A 17,139-nucleotide genomic window follows, 5' to 3' on the forward strand; every position below is an offset into this window, starting at 1 on the left:
TTGAAGCAAGCATTCCGTGGCTTTATAAAGTTTGCATATTTCTGGGCTAGACAATCTAAGGGGCATATTTTTAACCCTAAACTCTCAGGAGTCTGTGTTAGATAAACACTGTATCTGTTGCTGTATCACTCTAAGAAGAGTTGTAGGTGCCACTGGCTCTCCCAGATTTGTAAGATCCTGTTTCTATGCTTGATGGAAACCATGGGTCCCATTTTCTGTGATAGGATATGTTAGACACCATTTAAATGTATATTTTCTTTCCCTCGAAATATATTTATTGAGTTGGATCATTCTAATCTTTTTTCTTAAATGTTTAATTAACTCGTAGGTGAAGGGCCTCTTTAAATGCTCTAATTTTAAACTATATTTTAAATGTATTTAATTCATTTAGTTCCAACTCACTTATCCACGTTAAATAACTATACGGGTAATTTTGTTGATCATTACAGCAAATCGCTTTCAAAAACCTGGTACAGAGAAATCGGCAAAACGAACAGCAGAACCAGGGCCCTCCAGCTCTGAACTCCACCATTCAGCTGCCATTTATAATCATCAATACAAGCAGAAAAACAGTTATAGACTGCAGCATCTCAAGTGACAAGTAAGTGGGGAACCAGCGGCAGAGGGCAGGGCTGACCTTCTGTTAACCTGATTCCTATCATTTGCAAAATAAAGAAGGTTGTACCCATTATCTGAGCGCACCAAGGCTAACTTCCTTGGGGCTCATGAAACAAGCTTTTCAAACGTGGAGTGCTGTCATCTCCTAGCGCTTGCTTCCACATTCACCCTCCGCAGGCCCCTCTCTTGAGCCTGGCACTGTGCTGCCAGTGCTACAGGCATACTGGTGCCCAAGTCAGGATGTGCACGTATATACACGTATATGGTATAAGTCTGGGCAAGTCACTGCGGTAAAGTAGAGCGTCACTGGGGTCTGGGACAAGGTAGGTTCACTAGTGATTACTGTCATTTATGGTGGAAATAGTTGAGATCAACATGCGGCACTAAAGCAGTTGTTTGTTTTGCTGTATCGTATTTGAGTGTGCTTCTGTTTATAATGAATGAATAGACATGAAAGTGCTAGATGCCTTCTCTGCTTGCTTGCTTTCCTATTACCTTATAACTTGAAGTTTGTACTATTTATGACCTTCATTCATTTTACTCACCCCCAATCTCTGGCAACCACCAGTCTGTTCTCTGCACCTATAAGTTTGGTTTTTAAGATCCACATATAAGGTCCATCATCCGTGTTATTGCAAATGGCAGAATTTCCTTTTTTTTATGGCTGAATATTCCATTTTCTAAGTACACCACATTTTCTTTATCCACCCATCCGATGATGGACACAGGTTGTTTCCATGCCTCGGCTATTATAAATCATGCTGCAGTCAGTGAACATGGGAGTACAGATATCTTTTCAGGATAGTTATTTCATTTCCTTTAGACGTATACCCAGAAGTGGGATTGCTGGATCATGTGATAGTTCTATTTTTAATTTTTTGAGAAACCTCCATACTGTTTTCCAGTGGCTGCACCAGTTTACATTCCCACCAGCATGTTTTTCACTTTAAGATTGATGGCAATATTTATCACAGTAAGTGAGAAACAGCAGTTTTCAAAATACAGAATCTATTTGTAACTTATTTTACCCTTCATGAAAACAGTAGTGGTCTTCAGGCTGTGACCAATATCGAGGTCGTTAAGGGCATAGGGTGCAGAGTGAGGCAGACACAAGTGTGAGTTGTGGCTCCCGCATTTAACTGCTTCAAAAGCTCTGTGTCCAAAGAACAAATGGGGATGATGCCGGGGCCTCTGTCACTTCCTTAGCCTTGTTGTGAGGATTAAGTAAGATTATGCCTCTAAGAGGTCTGACTCATGGAAAGTGCTTTGTAAATGTTAGCTACTTTTCCAAGGAGTCAGCATATAACTTAGCATCCAAATTTGGGACACGTTTGAGAGCAAAAGAGGGCTCAGTAACCACATCGGTGCCAGAGGCGTAGCCTAGGACTGTCCTGGGGACTGGAACTTCGAGCCTCTTAGAGCTACTGCATCACCGTGGGGCTTTACCACTCCTGGTTTCTCCCACTCTTTTCTCTGGCAGTGTTGCTTCCCTGTCTTGATGGCATACAGAGATTATGGGTCACTTAAATAAGAAGGAACCAAAAAAAAGAAGAAGAGTAAGAGAAACAACAGGGATTTCTAGAGTATTTGGTAATTAAGCCTATAGACACAAGTAGAAATAGTAGGGACCGTGCAGGCTGTGATGTCAGAAGATGCATTTTTCAATCTTTCCTCTAGTTGTATAGTTTCTTAACTTCTCTGAGATCTCATTTCTTCCTCTGTAAAAACAAGAATTATAGTATTTAACTTGCTGGTTTACAGATGTTAAATTCATAAAGGACCAGCCCAAATGGTAGATGTATTATTATTCACACACTTAAAATTCTTTACAGAAACATGTGTCTACAAGGACTTGTGACATATTCTTATAAATCTGAGAATTCTAGAGAATGGTTAACATATTTTCGGGAAAAACTGTTAGAATTCTAGTTATTCTCTCTAGTTAGTCTCTTGTTTTGTGGGAAATCATTAAAATTCTCTTCTTTGGTTAATCTTTGAGGTCTAAAAGAGTAGCAGGAAAGTGTGGGGACCAGAGACCTAAGGGAATTAAGGATTCTTGTCCTTCTTGGGTGGTTACTGACTCGTGCCCTTTCCTCGCCCTCCCCTGAGTGGAGGGAAGGAGGCTCTGAGCTGCTTGTAGGAGCTTGTTATTCAAGGTGGGCTGCAAAAGCCTGGTCTTTCAGTTACTTTGGTGATGCAATCCTTTCCCCTTAGCCAGGAGGCTTTCCCACAATGATGATTACATTTACGAAACCTGAAACCTTCAGCTTTTAACGTATGCCTGAAGTCACCCCTGGGGCAGGCATCCACTCCAGATTTTGTGTGGTTTCTTTTTTTTCTGAATTTCTGTTAATGTACTTCTGTAGCTAACACTTGACTCATGAAAATGAAGTAAGCATCCAACATGCTTTTTCCTCAACCCTAGTTAGGCCAACTCATAGTAGGAAAGTTAGATATTAAATTGGAAAGGCTTTCTTTGCGTTATTTTTTTGTTAATGACTGCTTGCTTTATTTGTTTTTATTGAAGTATAGTTGACATACAATGTTATGTTAGTTTCAGGTGTACAACATAGGGATTTGACACTTGCATCCATTACAAAATGATCACCGTGATAAGTCTGGTAACCATCTTTCCCCGTACAAACTTATTACAATATTATTGACCATATTCCTTATGCTATATATTATATCCCCATGGCTTATTTTATAATTGGAGGTCTGTACCTTTTAATCCCCTTCACTTATTTCACCCACCACCTTCAGCCCCTCCCATCTGGCAACCGACCACCCATTTGTTCTCTATGAATGTATTTTTATTTGTTTCATCTTTTAGATTCCACATATAAGTGAGATCATATGATATTTGTCTGTCTCTGCCTGGCTTATTTCATTTAGCGTAATACCCTCTAGATCTATCCATGTTGTCGCAAACAGCAAGGTTTTTGTTTGTTTTTTTTTAATGCCTGACTAGGAATATTCCTCTGTGTTTGTGTGTGTGTGTGTGTGTGTGTGTGTGTGTGTGTGTGTGTACATACCACATCTTTATTCGTTCATCTATTGATGGACACTTCAGTTGCTTCCATATCATGGCTATTGTAAATAATGCTTCAGTGAACATTGGGTGTGCACTTTATGTTTCTGAATTAGTGTTTTTGTTTTCTTCAGGTAAATACCTAGAAGTGGAATTGCTAGATAGTATGGTAGTTCTTTTTTTAATTTTTTGAGGAAACCTCCATACTGTTTTCCATAGTGGCTGCACCAGTTTACACTCCCAGCAGCAGTGCACAAGGGTTCCCTTTTCTCCACACCCTCTCCAGCATTTGTTATTTGTTGTCTTTTTGATGATAGCCATTCTGACAGGTGTGAGGTGATATCTTATTGTGGGTTTGATTTGCATTTCCCTGACGATTAGCGATGTTGAGCATCTTTTCATGTGTCTTTTGGCCACCTGTATATCTACTTTGGAAAAATGCCTACATGGGAAGGCTTCCTTAATATTTTATCTTTTGTGACAAAGTTATAGACAGCTTTGAAAAGTATTAGATTTAGACCAAAATTTCTGTCTCCAGTTTGCCACAGCTTAATGAGGGCTGAAATTTATGGACTCCTGTTGTCTGTCACAGGAAAGGTGTTTTAATTGGCAAGTGGTTTATTTGAGATGTCGTTCTTCTGAACCCAGCAGAATGACTCATTGCCCTAAACGGTAACAATTTCTAGTACTGTAGCTGAGTTTAGGTCCTCATTCTTTTATTGAATATGCAGAGTACAAAACTATTCAGACCTCCCCAATACCGCAGAAAACCCCACACTAACTTTGTTTCCTGATGCAGGTTTGAATATCTTTTTAATTTTGACAATACCTTTGAGATTCATGATGACATAGAAGTGCTGAAGCGGATGGGAATGTCCTTTGGCCTGGAGTCAGGCAAGTGCTCCTTGGAGGATCTGAAACTTGCTAAATCACTGGTGCCAAAGGCTTTAGAAGGTTATATCACAGGTATGTTAACTCATGCTTTTTCAGTGTTGTCCTTGATTAAATGTCAGACCCTAACTTGCTAAAACCTTTCTCATAGAAAATTAAAGCCCACACTGTATGCCCTTCCTCAATTCTGTGCCCTTCCCTACCCTAAAATGTAACCTCTCTCTTGAATTTCTTGTTTATCACTACTTGCTTTTCTTTAGAGACACAAACACAAACAAATACAGTAAGCTGGAAACAATTTATTAGTTTTGCCTAAGTCTCGCCTTTACATAAATAGAATCATAGTGATATATTCTTTCGTGATTTGACTTTTTTCACTCAACATCATGTTCTTTAGATTTGTCCACATGGTTTCATATCGCTGTAGTTGATGCATTTTTACATAGAATTCTTGTATGCGTAGAATTCTAGTATGTGGGTAAAGCACAATTTATTTGTTCATTTTACTGATCATAAACCTTTAGTTTGTTTCCAGTCTCTTGATATTTAAACGGTGCTGCTTTGAACATCCCCGTAACTGTATCCCGGTGACTGTGTGCAAGTGTATAGAGTGAGATTGCTGGGTCAGAGTCGGGTGCATCTTCATCGTTACTAGATGATGCCACAGCTTTCCAATCTGATTTTGCCAAGTTACACTCTCACCTGCAGAGTGAAAGAGTTTTATCTTCCCAGGCAGGTGGATGTGAAATGGTATTGTAATTTTTTAAAATTGAGATTTAATTCATGTACCATTAATACACCATTTTTTTAAAAAAGTTATTTATTTTTGGCTGCATTGGGTCTCTGGTGCTGCGGGCGGGCTTTCTCTAGTTGCGGCTAGCGGGGCTACTCTTTGTTGCTGTGTGTGGACTTCTCATTGCTGTGGCTTCTCTTGTTGCGGAGCATGGGTTCCAGGCGCGCGGGCTCAGTAGTCGTGGCTCACAGGCTCAATAGTTGTGGTGTGCAGGCTTAGTTGCTCCACGGCCTGCGGGTTCTTCCCAGACCAGGGCTTGAACCCGTGTCCCCTGCATTGGCAGGTGGATTCTTAACCACTGCGCTACCAGGGAAGCCCAAAATACATTTTAAAGTGTACAATTCAGTGGTTTTAAGTATATTTACAGGGTTATTATGCAGTCATCACCAACCATTATCTCATTCTAAAACGTCTCATCACCCCAAAAAGAAACCCCACATACACTAGCAGTCACCCTTTATTCCTCCTTTCCTCCCGGCTCCTGGCAACCACTGATCTACTTCCTGTCACTGTGAATTTGTCCATTCTGGACCTCTCATAGAAATGGAATCATATAATATGTAGCCTTGGTGACTGACTTCTTTTACTTAATGTAATGTTTTCAAGATTCATCCATCCTGCTTCATCCCTTTGTATTGCCGTTTTGTGGATATACCACATTTTTTTAATCCATTTGTTAGTTGGAGGACATTGGGATTGTTTTCAGTTTTTAGCTATTATGAATGATGTTGCTGTAGACATTCTTGTACATGTTTTTTTATGAACGTAAGCTTTTGGTTCTGTTGGGTGTATGCCAAGCAGTGGAATTGCTGGGTCATATGATAAACTGTATTTAACATTCTGAGGAACTGCCAAACTATTTTCCAAAGCAGTTGTACTGTTTTACAATCCTACCAGCAATGTACCAGGGTTCTGGTTTCTCCATATCCTTCTCCACGCTTGTTCATCTTTTTTATCGCAACCATCCTGGTGGATGTGAAGTGGTGTTTCACGGTGGTTTCAATTTGCATTTTCCTCATGACGGATGACGATGAGCATCTTTTCATGTGTTTACTGGCGATTTGTATATCTTCCTTGTAGAAATGTCTATTCAGATCCTTTGCCCATTTTTAAATTGGGGTGTTTTAAGAGTATAGTGAGTGTACTTGAAAATGGAAACACTATGTTTTGCATGTTCTAAAATTCAGATTTTCACTAATTCAGAAATCTTCTTTACGACTGTCCTAGTTCCTAAGACTGTGGTATATTCTGCACATAGAATTTGGATGTATAGACAAAAGCATTCTTTTGCCTTTGCTTTTGCCAGTTTCCTTCATTTTTAAGCATTACTACCTAGAACTAATATTAAAATGCCTTTAAAACATGATGAGAAATTCTAAAGTATATTAAGTCAAATATAAGCAAAGAGGTTGTTTTTATTTTGTTTTATGGTTTTGGCCCTTTAGTCACAACACAAGAGTCTGTTGATTGAGATTTGGTTTCTGTTGGATTTAGTTTTTAAATTCGCACCACCCGCCTCCTGCAAATGGGACCCCCTCTTCTCACCCCTCAGCGACCCAGTTCCCCGTCCTCACCCCGACCCGCTCCGTGCTCCCCTCGCCCCCCCCCGAGAAGGACGTCCTGTTTTATTAGCAGCTCAGGCACCCTAGCCGCCCAGCAGGGTCTGCATAAAGCTCTTACTCCACAGATCACCAGGACTTTATTTTAGCTCATTCTCAGTGAAAAGACTCAGGGCGATTAGGCGGGCTCCGTGGCTTTGATCTCTTCGTGACCTTGTTTGCAGACCGGGATACAGACTTTCAGGTTAGTTCAGAAGCAGAAGGTGTGTGCCTTCAGTATGTGGAGGGACAGGGTGGCTCTTGAGGAGAGTTGTGAGAACCGTTGTGTGGGTCCTAGGAAAGAAAGAAATGTGGGCTTCTCAGAGCCACTGTGAAAAGAAAATGTGTCAAGAGCTGTGTTCTGGCAGAAGGTTTCCATATATACTAATCGATAACACTTAGCACAGGATTCTGGCTTTAATTTCATTATGTACGGACTTGTTCCTATTGTATGTGTTTAAAGTCTACTCTTCTTCTTAGAATTGAAGGGATTTTGTTGTTGTTTTTTTCCCCACAGCTGCCTTAGTTCGCCTGGGAAGAAAAGATCCACAAGGCCGTTTTAAGATGAATGTAGTCATTTAGTTTACTTTTTTCCTACGTGGGGAGCCTCTCACTTGGTCAGGTAGTGCCAGGATAGTGGAGTTTCCAATCCCAGTACACAGTTTCTTTTCCTTTTTGCACAGTGATTATAAAACTATTTTGATTAAGTATAATAAAAGCTTATTTGGCAAATTACACTTTCTCAGCATACACTTGGTCTTAACTCACAACGTAAGTCACATAAGTTTCTTCTTTTAGGAATGCATTTCTGCTGTACCTACCACCTGTGTTGTAAACTCACCGTTGAAAGAGATGGTACTCCTTCGTGCGGTAACAGATCTCAGATGTTCCTTCCAGTCACTGCCTTCTCTTAGCTAACATTCTAGATAAGGAGACAAGCGTTAAACAAGTCGAAGTACAATAAGAATTGGTCAAGGTCGTGATAGGAAAACTATGGTAAATGCCTAGAAAATGAGATTGCAAGGACGTAGCCAAAATGTTTCATACAGACTAAAACAGCAACGCCTGTCTCGCCCTCATGAAAAACGCGACTGTGCGTGGCCTTTTAAAATAAGGTCTAGTTCAAGTTGTAAAGCAGAGGGTACCAGGAAGAAGACTAGGCCTCTGGTGCCTAATAGCACTGAGTTCACCAGGGGGCACGAAAGGACGGCGTGCTGGGGGCCTTGGGCAAAAATGTGTCTGTCCTTCTGGCCTAAGACATTGCGACGTGACTTTGTCTGCACCCACTCGTGCTCAGCTTGTTAACACCCCGGCCAGAGGCTTTTGTGCGGGTGTTCAGGACTAGTACAGCTCTCACTGTACTGAGTGAGCTGCCCTCTCGAGGTCTTCTGTAAGAAAAAAGGATGAAGAGTCTGTGATTGGCTTAATTTGAATTCTTCCCTGCTGTAGTCTGCCTTCCTGTATCCCCCACCCACCCACCCACCTGCCGCTCTTCAGTTCTGTTTTCCAAGCTGGAGAAACCTGGGTTCTTCCCAGGGCAGGAAACTCGTCCGGCTGTAATTCAGAACAGGCCGAGGGCCTTACTTGTCTGTGTTTTCTTCACGCCATAACAAAAGCAGCCACGGAACTTACAGAGCTGCCATCTGTTTTTGTTTTTCCCTGTAGATATCTCCACAGGACCGTCGTGGTTAAATCAGGGACTGCTTTTGAACTCTACCCAGTCAGTTTCAAACTTAGACCTGACCGCTGGTGCCACCTTGTCCCAATCAAGGTACGTATTTTTTCAGGGTGAGAAGGGCGAGCCGCGAAGCCCTGACCCTCCCTGGAGGGGAGAGCCAGTGTGCTGCGCCGGCTGGCCGGGTCCCAGGCGACTCCGGCAGGGCTGGCCTGCGGCTCCCCCCTTCCCCGGGTTCTTTTCCCTGTGTTCTCCAAAGCTTGAGACATCCACCACGTTAATGAGCCTGTGTGTTTTCAATTGTTTGCTAGTGCAAACCAAGGGTTGTGCTTGGATGCTGAAGTGGCCTTAGCAACGGGGCGGCTCCTGGCCGCAGACACTCACCGGTCCGGCAGTGCGGCCTCCCACTGCTCTGAGTCCCGAGGCGAGACCCCCTGTTCCCTCAACGACGAGGACGAGGACGAGGACGAGGAGGACTCCTCCTCCCCAGAATAAAGACAGGCGCAGACCCACGTTCTGCTCTTTGATGCTCATGTGTGTTTTTAGTGTGAGCTCTTGTGTTTGAAACGATTGCTTCGGTCTTTGCCTTTGTTTGCACTGTGTGTTCAGTGAAAACTAGGGAAACACAATAAGCAAATTACCTGAAGGCTGAGAGGATTGAGGTGAAAGTTAACGTAGTGTGAATGAAAACCCTGAACGACAGAGCAGTAGATCACATGGCAAACAAAGCACGTACTCGGAGGTGGCAGAGGGGGATAGTCCCTGACTTGGCAGCACGAACGCAGCGCATTTATCTTCCGTGAGGCGGGGCGCCGTGGCCCCCAAACCCATGCAGCCCTCCTTATTGCCGAGGTGGCTCCATGAACAGTCCCCGACGGCCGTGTGCCCCACGCCCCGCTCCCTGCTCTGGGCTGCCTTTCACGAGGCGGAGCTGAACGCGAGAGGTTCCCGGTGGGAGGAGCTGTACAGCGAGGGATGGAGACCCTCGTGGCCCAAGGAGCACAGATTGAACCGCTGAACTAGTTGAAAGTCTAGTCGAGGTGCTTTACGCATCAGCTGCCTTAGACGGCTTCTAGAAAGGAGCGAACGCTAATTCTTGAGTACTTAAGTGACATTTAGAATAATTTATAGTCAAACTGAAATGATCACTATTAGCCAATGCATTGGTGCATAGAATTTTCTAGGGCTACTTCTGGAAGCCAAAATAGAATAGCATTTCCACGTGCATTAAATACTTTGCCAGCACTGCCTTTCGCCAGCAACCTAAATCTGGAGTTTTACAAGAGAAGAAAATTGTCTCTATCGTTTTAATCAGAGCTATGCATTTCATACCGCTTTTTCACCTAGAACAAAACAAAGGAACAAGTCCCTATGACCGAGTTGCTTGCTTACAAGTTCCCTGCCGTAATTGTATGATTTCACCCCGTGTGCAATTTGTGAAAATGAACTGTCATTACTTTTGTCTGAAAAGTATTTCCAGAATACGAACAGCAATGTTTTCCTGTCCATGTCACCTTTGGTACATTCTCATTCATCAAAATGACCATATTGGGTTGATTCCTGGGTCAAACGCATTTCAAACTCACCCGATATTCAGTGTTTCACAGAAACACCAAAAAACGTTGAGCACTCCAGGTGACTGGGTGTGCAGTAGATCAGGACATAGACTGTCAGGTCAGAGCCAAAGATGCCGCTAGGAACCGCGCACTGCTGGGTTCACTTCCCGGCCCTCTGAATATGAGTGTGGAGACACTGCCGCCACAGCCAAACCCCGACCTAAGCGCACATTAGTTAAGGTCTTGGAAAGGAGCAAACGATAATGGAAGAAAGATTAACTCTAAATCTCTGACTTGAATCATTTGGATTTGCCCCGAGATTATGCATCCAGCGTCTGTGGGCTCAGCGCTGAGCTCAGCCCAAACCGGCTCTTCCCTAAGCCCCGCAGGGGGAGCGCGGGAGCCGGTGCCCACAGTGAGCCGGTGGGGAAGGGCCTGGCTGACCCAAACAACCAGTACACAAGGATGTACAACTCTAAGTTCCTTTGAGACAAAACGCATTCCATCAGGAATAAGCCATAGCGCAGACTCAGAGTGCGGAGGGGCCGTAGAGGTGGAGGCAGGTGCAGGAGGGCCCCGTAGCAGCCTGAGTTCCGGGCCACCCTGAGGCCGGGGTGGGCGCGGGAGGGAGGGCCCGAGGGCCTCCAGGGCACGTTCTGCCTGGAAGGTGTCAGCTGCACCATCAGGGAAAAACCGGGTCTCCTTCAGCCTGCCTCTCCCTCTCCCGAGCCCAACTTTTCTTGCCCCTGGACTTGAAAGGGGCCCAGCGGGGACCTGGAGAGGCCCAGGGCCACAGCGGGCTTTTCAGACTTCAGAATACCATGCCGCAGGTCCCAGGGCCACACGTCAGCGTTCATGACAGGTACACCAATCGTGAGCACTCCTCTACCAGGTAGCAGGCTCCTTGCCAGAGTTCGTGGGGCACCGATCCCCTCCCTTCTCCGTTCTCTCTCTGCTGCTGATAAAATATGGGTTTAAAAGAAAAAGCAACCAAAGACTCTTACCATTCGTTACTGGTGCCCCATCAGTGGCCTCCGCAGCCAGCGAGCGGCGTGTGGTGTTTGTTTGTTTGGCAGGAAGTGGCCTCCGTTCCTCAGTGACACCCTTGGGTTACTGCTGAGGACGCCCAGCAGAGTCACACTGTGGTCACAGGATGTGTTGTCACGGGTGTAAGGCTTTACCTGAGCAGAAAGCTAGACTCATGTTTAGAAAGAGAAATTCTGTCATTCTTCTGCTTCTCCCCTAAACAGATTTATGTGGTTCTAAAGTTCATTACTCAGTCACAATTTCATATAGAAATCAAACAGAAAAAAAAAAAAAAGGAAATTGCGGTTACAACATCCAGGCTTCTCTATAGGAGTAGCACTTGGGGTTATTTGCACACGCACATGTACACACACGCGCGGACACCCCTCCCAGAGGGTGCTGGTTACACTCTGCTTGGGGGAAGTTCAAGAGTCCCCTTTTCCCTCAAGCGCCAGTGTATTCGGTAACCTTTCCGGTGCACGGTGTCGCCCAGTCGGTGAAGTCGTGATCCGTTTAGCACCCGCGCAGGTGGCACCAAGCCTGCCGTCTTTGGCCCTGATGTGGGAGGGTCCAGGCAGTGCCCATGGCGCCCAGGCAGCCGCCCACACTTCCTGCCCTTCCCCGCTGCGCGTCTGTCTGACCCGCTTCGTTTTCTCCTGTGATGACAAGGTGATGGGAGCAGCTTCAGGAAGTGTTGGCATAAACTGTGCCTTATGATCACGGAGGACCTCGGGGAGGGGCCAGGAGAGGAGGTGCTGAGACGGTGATTCCTCACCTCTCAGCGCTGCCCGCCCCCCTGCAAAACTTTACAAATGACCCCTGTCTTCTAGAAATGGTGGGGAGAAAACTGTCTGCAGTTGGCTGCCACTTCACCGGGATAAAGAGGATAACTCTCTTCGTTAGCAGAATTTACAGTTGTCCCCATACTCTGCCCTACCTGAAAAATGATGCCAGGGGCAGCCCCCAGGTACACATGAGCCCCTGCAGGTAATTCAAGCAGAGAGAATTCCACAAAGGCGTGGCTCACTTGAGCCGTGCAGACATCAGAAACTCGGCTGTTTGGTAAAACACAGCCCTTTCTGGGCTGCTCAGGTTGTAGAGACAGCAAAGTTTGGGTGTAACCTGGGCCCTGGGACCGTCAGAGCTTAGTGGGCATGGGTGGGGCAGGGTTAGCAAAGGAAGGAAATTGCCTCAGCTCTTCCTACAAGAACCACACGCAGGGGGAGAAGCCTGGTTAGCTTCATGCGTGAGTCACTTCACGTGGCCTCTGACACCTCACCAGGCCCCTCGCCTCGGGCACATCTGTGAGGTGGCCTTTAAGGCTGCACTGCCACAGTGGTCCCTGCAGGGTCGGGGCTGGACGGTGAATGGGAAGATTTAATCCTTCAGTAAGTGTGTGAGTGAATACAGGACAGAAGATGTTCAGGTTGATTCGTGCTGTGGAAAAAATGACAGGGTCATGGGGCAGTGGGGGAAAGGCTGCTTTGGCTGGCGGTATCCGGGGAAGGCCCCCTGAGAAAGTGACTTCTGTTCTGAATCAGACAATTGAAAGACCTCCCTACCAGGCCACCCTACCCCATAACGTGCACTTGGAAATCTCTGCTAAATTCCAAAGGCCCCACTCTTCCAGCTTTCAGTGTACGTTTTGGAGTCTGTCAGGGAATTTCTAAGATTAATAAAAGAAAACCAAACTTAGCTACCAGCAGTAGCCATAAACTAAGAGAACATTCTAACCCATGGAGGTCTCCTTGTTGGCTCTGTTACCTTCCAGTTGAACCTACACAATAGGACAGTGAGTAGAAATGGAGAACTTTTCTAGGTGTTTTCTTCTAGTTTTACAAGTTGTTAGATACATAAAGATCTACTTTTTATATTAGATGTATAAAAGAGAATCTTTTATCCTGCATATGGACTAGTTTTAGCAGAGCTGAAGACTACCTGAGGATCATTTTCCCAAATAGGTTCCCCATTTTCAGGCACCCGAAGCAGTGGCCCCCCAGCACTGACGATCACTCCCACATTTATCCAGACCCACGGGGTGTGCCAGGGCCCCTGCAGGACGCCGCTTGAGCGGCCCTCAGAAACGTGCCTCCCTGCCCTCTGATTCACAGTCATACAACGTTCAGTTCATTTGCTTAACTTCCATTCAAGCTGAAGACTATTACCCAAAAGGAAAACAGTGTCTGACGTTGACTTTACCGTTTTCTAAAAAGTTCACGCTAATGCCCACGTAAGTTACATTTCTCAGGAATTAGCCAAGATCTCTCTGGAAAGCTGTGCGTAGATAACCTTCGGGACCCCGTTTTCCCACCTACTTCTACACTCACACTGTGCTAAGGAAGAAAAGGTGAGGGCATAAACTCTGCCCCTCCAGTTCTGACCTGGGAGTCCCTGACAAGTACAGAAGTTGCAGTGGCCGCAGGTGTTCACTGACCACGCTCTTGTGACAGAAGAAAGTATATTCGCTTACTTCTGTGCAGCTGTACTTTCAGATAAAATCCTGTATTCTTACAGGGCCTTCGCTTTACACGAAGGCCTGTGAATTCCATGCTGTCGTGACCCCTTGCTACTCCAGCAGATCGGACTTTGGTCCTCTGCCTGTAGCTGCCTTAGAGGCCAGCGTAGTGGACACGTGGGGGCAGGACTCGCCCCTTCTCCACCAAGGGCCTCAGAATAGGGGCAAACCCTCCCCACTCACTCAGGCATGTGAAACCGGCCGGGGGCGTGACCGGCCCGATGCCCCTCAGCCTGTCTGTCAGAGCCTGCCCTGCATCCCGAATCTCCCTCCTCCCGGGGCCCCACTGCCTCCTACAAACCCAGCCCTCACCCGGGTCCTCCCAGAGGGCTTCTGGGTTAGTATCAGCGCTCTGTCACACCAAGTGCTGAACAGCTGAGCAGCAGGAGTGGACTCCGCCCGTGGGTCCCGGCAGAGAGGCTGTGGTGTCAGCCTCGGGCCTGTCACGGCCCGGAAGACCCAGGCTTAGAAGAAACCCGTTCCTCCCTGGGCAGAGCCCTTCACGCACGTTGGAGGTCAACTGGCCCTTCTGTAGCAATGTTAGCTTTTTTCTGTCCGTGCCCGTCTCAACCAGGAGACGTCCCCAGATCACGTTTGGGTTTTAAAACCCGTCGCTTTGTCGCTTCAAACTCACCATGTTGTCACTTCCCATGCGCTGTCTTCAGCATGTCGGGCACTAATAGCAAATGGCCTGATGGTTCTGTGTGTTCACGACTGGGGTCAAAGATTTCTCGCAAACCCAAAGTCTCTGGGGACCGAGATTCTCTTCCGCTAAGAGACTTCTCTGAGCGTGTTGCAGTTCTGTTTTTCCCAGTAGGACCGTGGCGGCTTCAACCGTTCGGTGTCCCGAAAGGCGGACCCACCGGCCATGCCGGAGCTCGGAGGCCCACAGTTCAGTACTGTGAGGTCTCGAGGCGGCTGCTGGCCATCACCACCCTGACTGTTAGACAAAAGAGAAAGGCCATGAGCCCAAATCCCCCGCTGGTTCACCTGTTCATTTGTAGATGTCCTACTCTGATCATGTGCTGATAGGTTTTATTTCCAGAAAATACAGTTCTGCTTTTTTCTGCATGAAGGAAACATCATGGTGCCACATGCTTTAAGCAGTTTAAACGAGACATAAGGGGAAAATGCAAACACCACATCTGACCTGCCTAATGTAGACTTTATTAGATTGAAGTATCTAACCTGATTATTATTTTGTAGCATTCTCAAACTTTGTAAATAAATACCATTATTTTTATATGGAAATTTTATAGAAGAGCTATTTCTGTATACTTAATTATTCCTGGGTTTTCTGAAATTGCTTCCAGTAGGTCATGGACAAGTGCTAATCTGTGTTCCTGTAAAGGATGGTTCAAGGACCACCCACAGCAGAATTGATGGGGGGAGTTTTAAAATTTTGCCTCCCTAGGGCCCACCCCAGATGCTCACTCAAAAGCTCTGGTGGCGGTGGGGGAGGGGGGAGCCTGGGAAGCTGTATTTTTAATAAACTCTTGAGTGGGTTTTTTGGTCCATTACAGTGTGTCTGTCCATCCTGAAAGATTAAAAGAAGGAAAGAAAAAGCATTTGAAATGAGTTTAAGTTGTGCTTGAGGAAAAAAATGTATCAGACTGTTCCATGATTTGAATGAGATGTACTATAGAGAAAATAAATAATTTAAAATAATTGTGGTCTCATTATTAGCAGGCTGATGGCGGTGGTGGTTAGTGAATACTGTGCAGTGCCCAGACCCCGGCCCATCTGAGTCCCTCTCCCCAGGAATTGCCCTTAAAAGGGAGCTGCCTCACCCAAGGTAATATACCACACGCAGCCAGCGAGGGGTACAAGAGGCCCAGCCGCCTTGCCCCAGTTGGGGTATCTGAAGGGCCGTCTCCACGTCAGAGTGCCTCGGGGAATTGGCTGGTTCCTCTGACGACTGTGTCATGGCTCAGCTACCCTCTAGCCCCTCCTGCCCCCCTCACTACTTACAGGTCACGTCCCCAGAGCACTTCAATGCACATCCACCACCTGTCCCACCTAGGATGGAAATGTCAGACATTTAAAAGGTTTTCTGCATTGGAGACCTGTGACTTTACATCTTTATAAGATCACTTTAGAAGATAATCGCCTAAAGAATAATGTCTTTACAGTCTCAGAAACAACCGACTGTAATACAGTTTTTTAGGGAGAATGCTCATCTTCCCTTTAACCAAACTGCATCAGAGAGACGAGCTACAGTGATGAGTACAGAGTGAGGCCCCAGGAGCCACCGTGGCCCCCAGAACCTCCTGCTCAAGCAATCTCTGCCTGCCTTGGGAGAGGTGGGAGCCCTTGATAACGCTGTCTTATGTGCAGTCTGAGCTGGGTGCGTGGTGGGCACGTGGACAGTCGGAAGGGTTTGGCGCAATTGGGGGTTGGCAGGATGGGGCCACGTCTTAAAGAGACACTAGGAGATGGTGAAGGAAGCACTCACTTGAATGTTAATGTCCAGTGGGACTTCCCTGGGGGTCCAGTGGTTAGGACTCTGCGCTTCCACTGCAGGGGGCACAGGTTTGATCCCTGGTCGGGGAACTGAGATCCTGCAAGCCATGCTGCGTGGCGAAAAAAAAAAAAAGAATGTTAATGTCCAGGAAGAAAGGCATCCTCCCTTAAAGACTCTCACTTGAGTTGAGCAGACCAAGTCAGTGATGGTGGTGTGGACTGTCCAGTGTTGAAGTGGGGAGCCAGTGCCCGCCCCCTTTCCCAGGGACTTCCTGGAGTGGTGAGCCCAAGCTGGTAGCAGCTCCTCCCTAGGGCTATTTGGCGAACGTGTCCAAGGACCCATGCGAGTAACACTGGATCACTTATTTGGCCATGAGGACGTGCTTTGCTCTTGTGGCCGCATGGGGGATGTCGTGCGAGACTGCTGGGAGTGTCGTTGGTAGCTGTCAACACAACTAGTGGCCACGGGATTGGCCGGGGAGATGTCCACAGAGCCCCAGCAGTTGTTTACGTCAATACCCAGTTCCTTGAGCTGGGCTCTGCTGAGGCGACAAGGCATCCGCGAGAAGATGGCCTCAGCCAAGGGTCTTCCCCAGAAGCCAGAACTCATCTGACAATCGACTGTTGCCTTTTTCGGTTCCTACTCCCAGAAGCTAGTTTTTCCCCATTCCATCGGACAGATGAACTGCTACAGTAGTTCCATCCTCCTTCCATTTCTGTGTCTTATTCATTTGAGCGCTGGCTCCTCTAACTGCTGCTTGCGCCTGAGAACACCTCGAAACTTCCCCCGTTTCTTGCCTGGGAAGAGGGCTCCGCGTGTTCATACCGTGAACCACTCCCAAATGCCCGGGAGCTCCCTGCTCACTGCCAGCCCAGCCTTCTTCCCGAGAGGCCTTTTCAGCTTCTTGCTGAAACTTGCTTTCAGGAAATCTAAGCGTATAAAATGCTCTGTAGTGAAGGCAGGCCTGTATCC

The 17,139-nt window shown here is 46.4% G+C and overlaps 1 protein-coding gene across 5 annotated transcripts in view; it reads left to right on the top strand.

The window, feature by feature from the left end:
- Window positions 1-10,731, top strand: part of TFDP2 (transcription factor Dp-2) — a 166,649-nt gene extending 155,918 nt beyond the window's left edge. For all 5 annotated transcript variants that reach the window (XM_082840246.1, XM_082840247.1, XM_082840248.1 and 2 more), the window contains 4 exons: window positions 450-601; window positions 4,449-4,615; window positions 8,597-8,702; window positions 8,918-10,731. In XM_082840246.1, coding sequence (XP_082696372.1) covers window positions 450-601; window positions 4,449-4,615; window positions 8,597-8,702; window positions 8,918-9,101 — 609 coding nt within the window. In that variant the 3' untranslated portion in view covers window positions 9,102-10,731. The remainder of the gene's footprint in view (window positions 1-449; window positions 602-4,448; window positions 4,616-8,596; window positions 8,703-8,917) is intronic.
- Window positions 10,732-17,139: the final 6,408 nt, after the last annotated feature.

Source organism: Leucopleurus acutus (assembly GCF_964270905.1).
Source record: "Leucopleurus acutus genome assembly, chromosome: 5".
In the NCBI taxonomy this organism is placed as follows: Eukaryota; Metazoa; Chordata; class Mammalia; order Artiodactyla; family Delphinidae; genus Leucopleurus; species Leucopleurus acutus.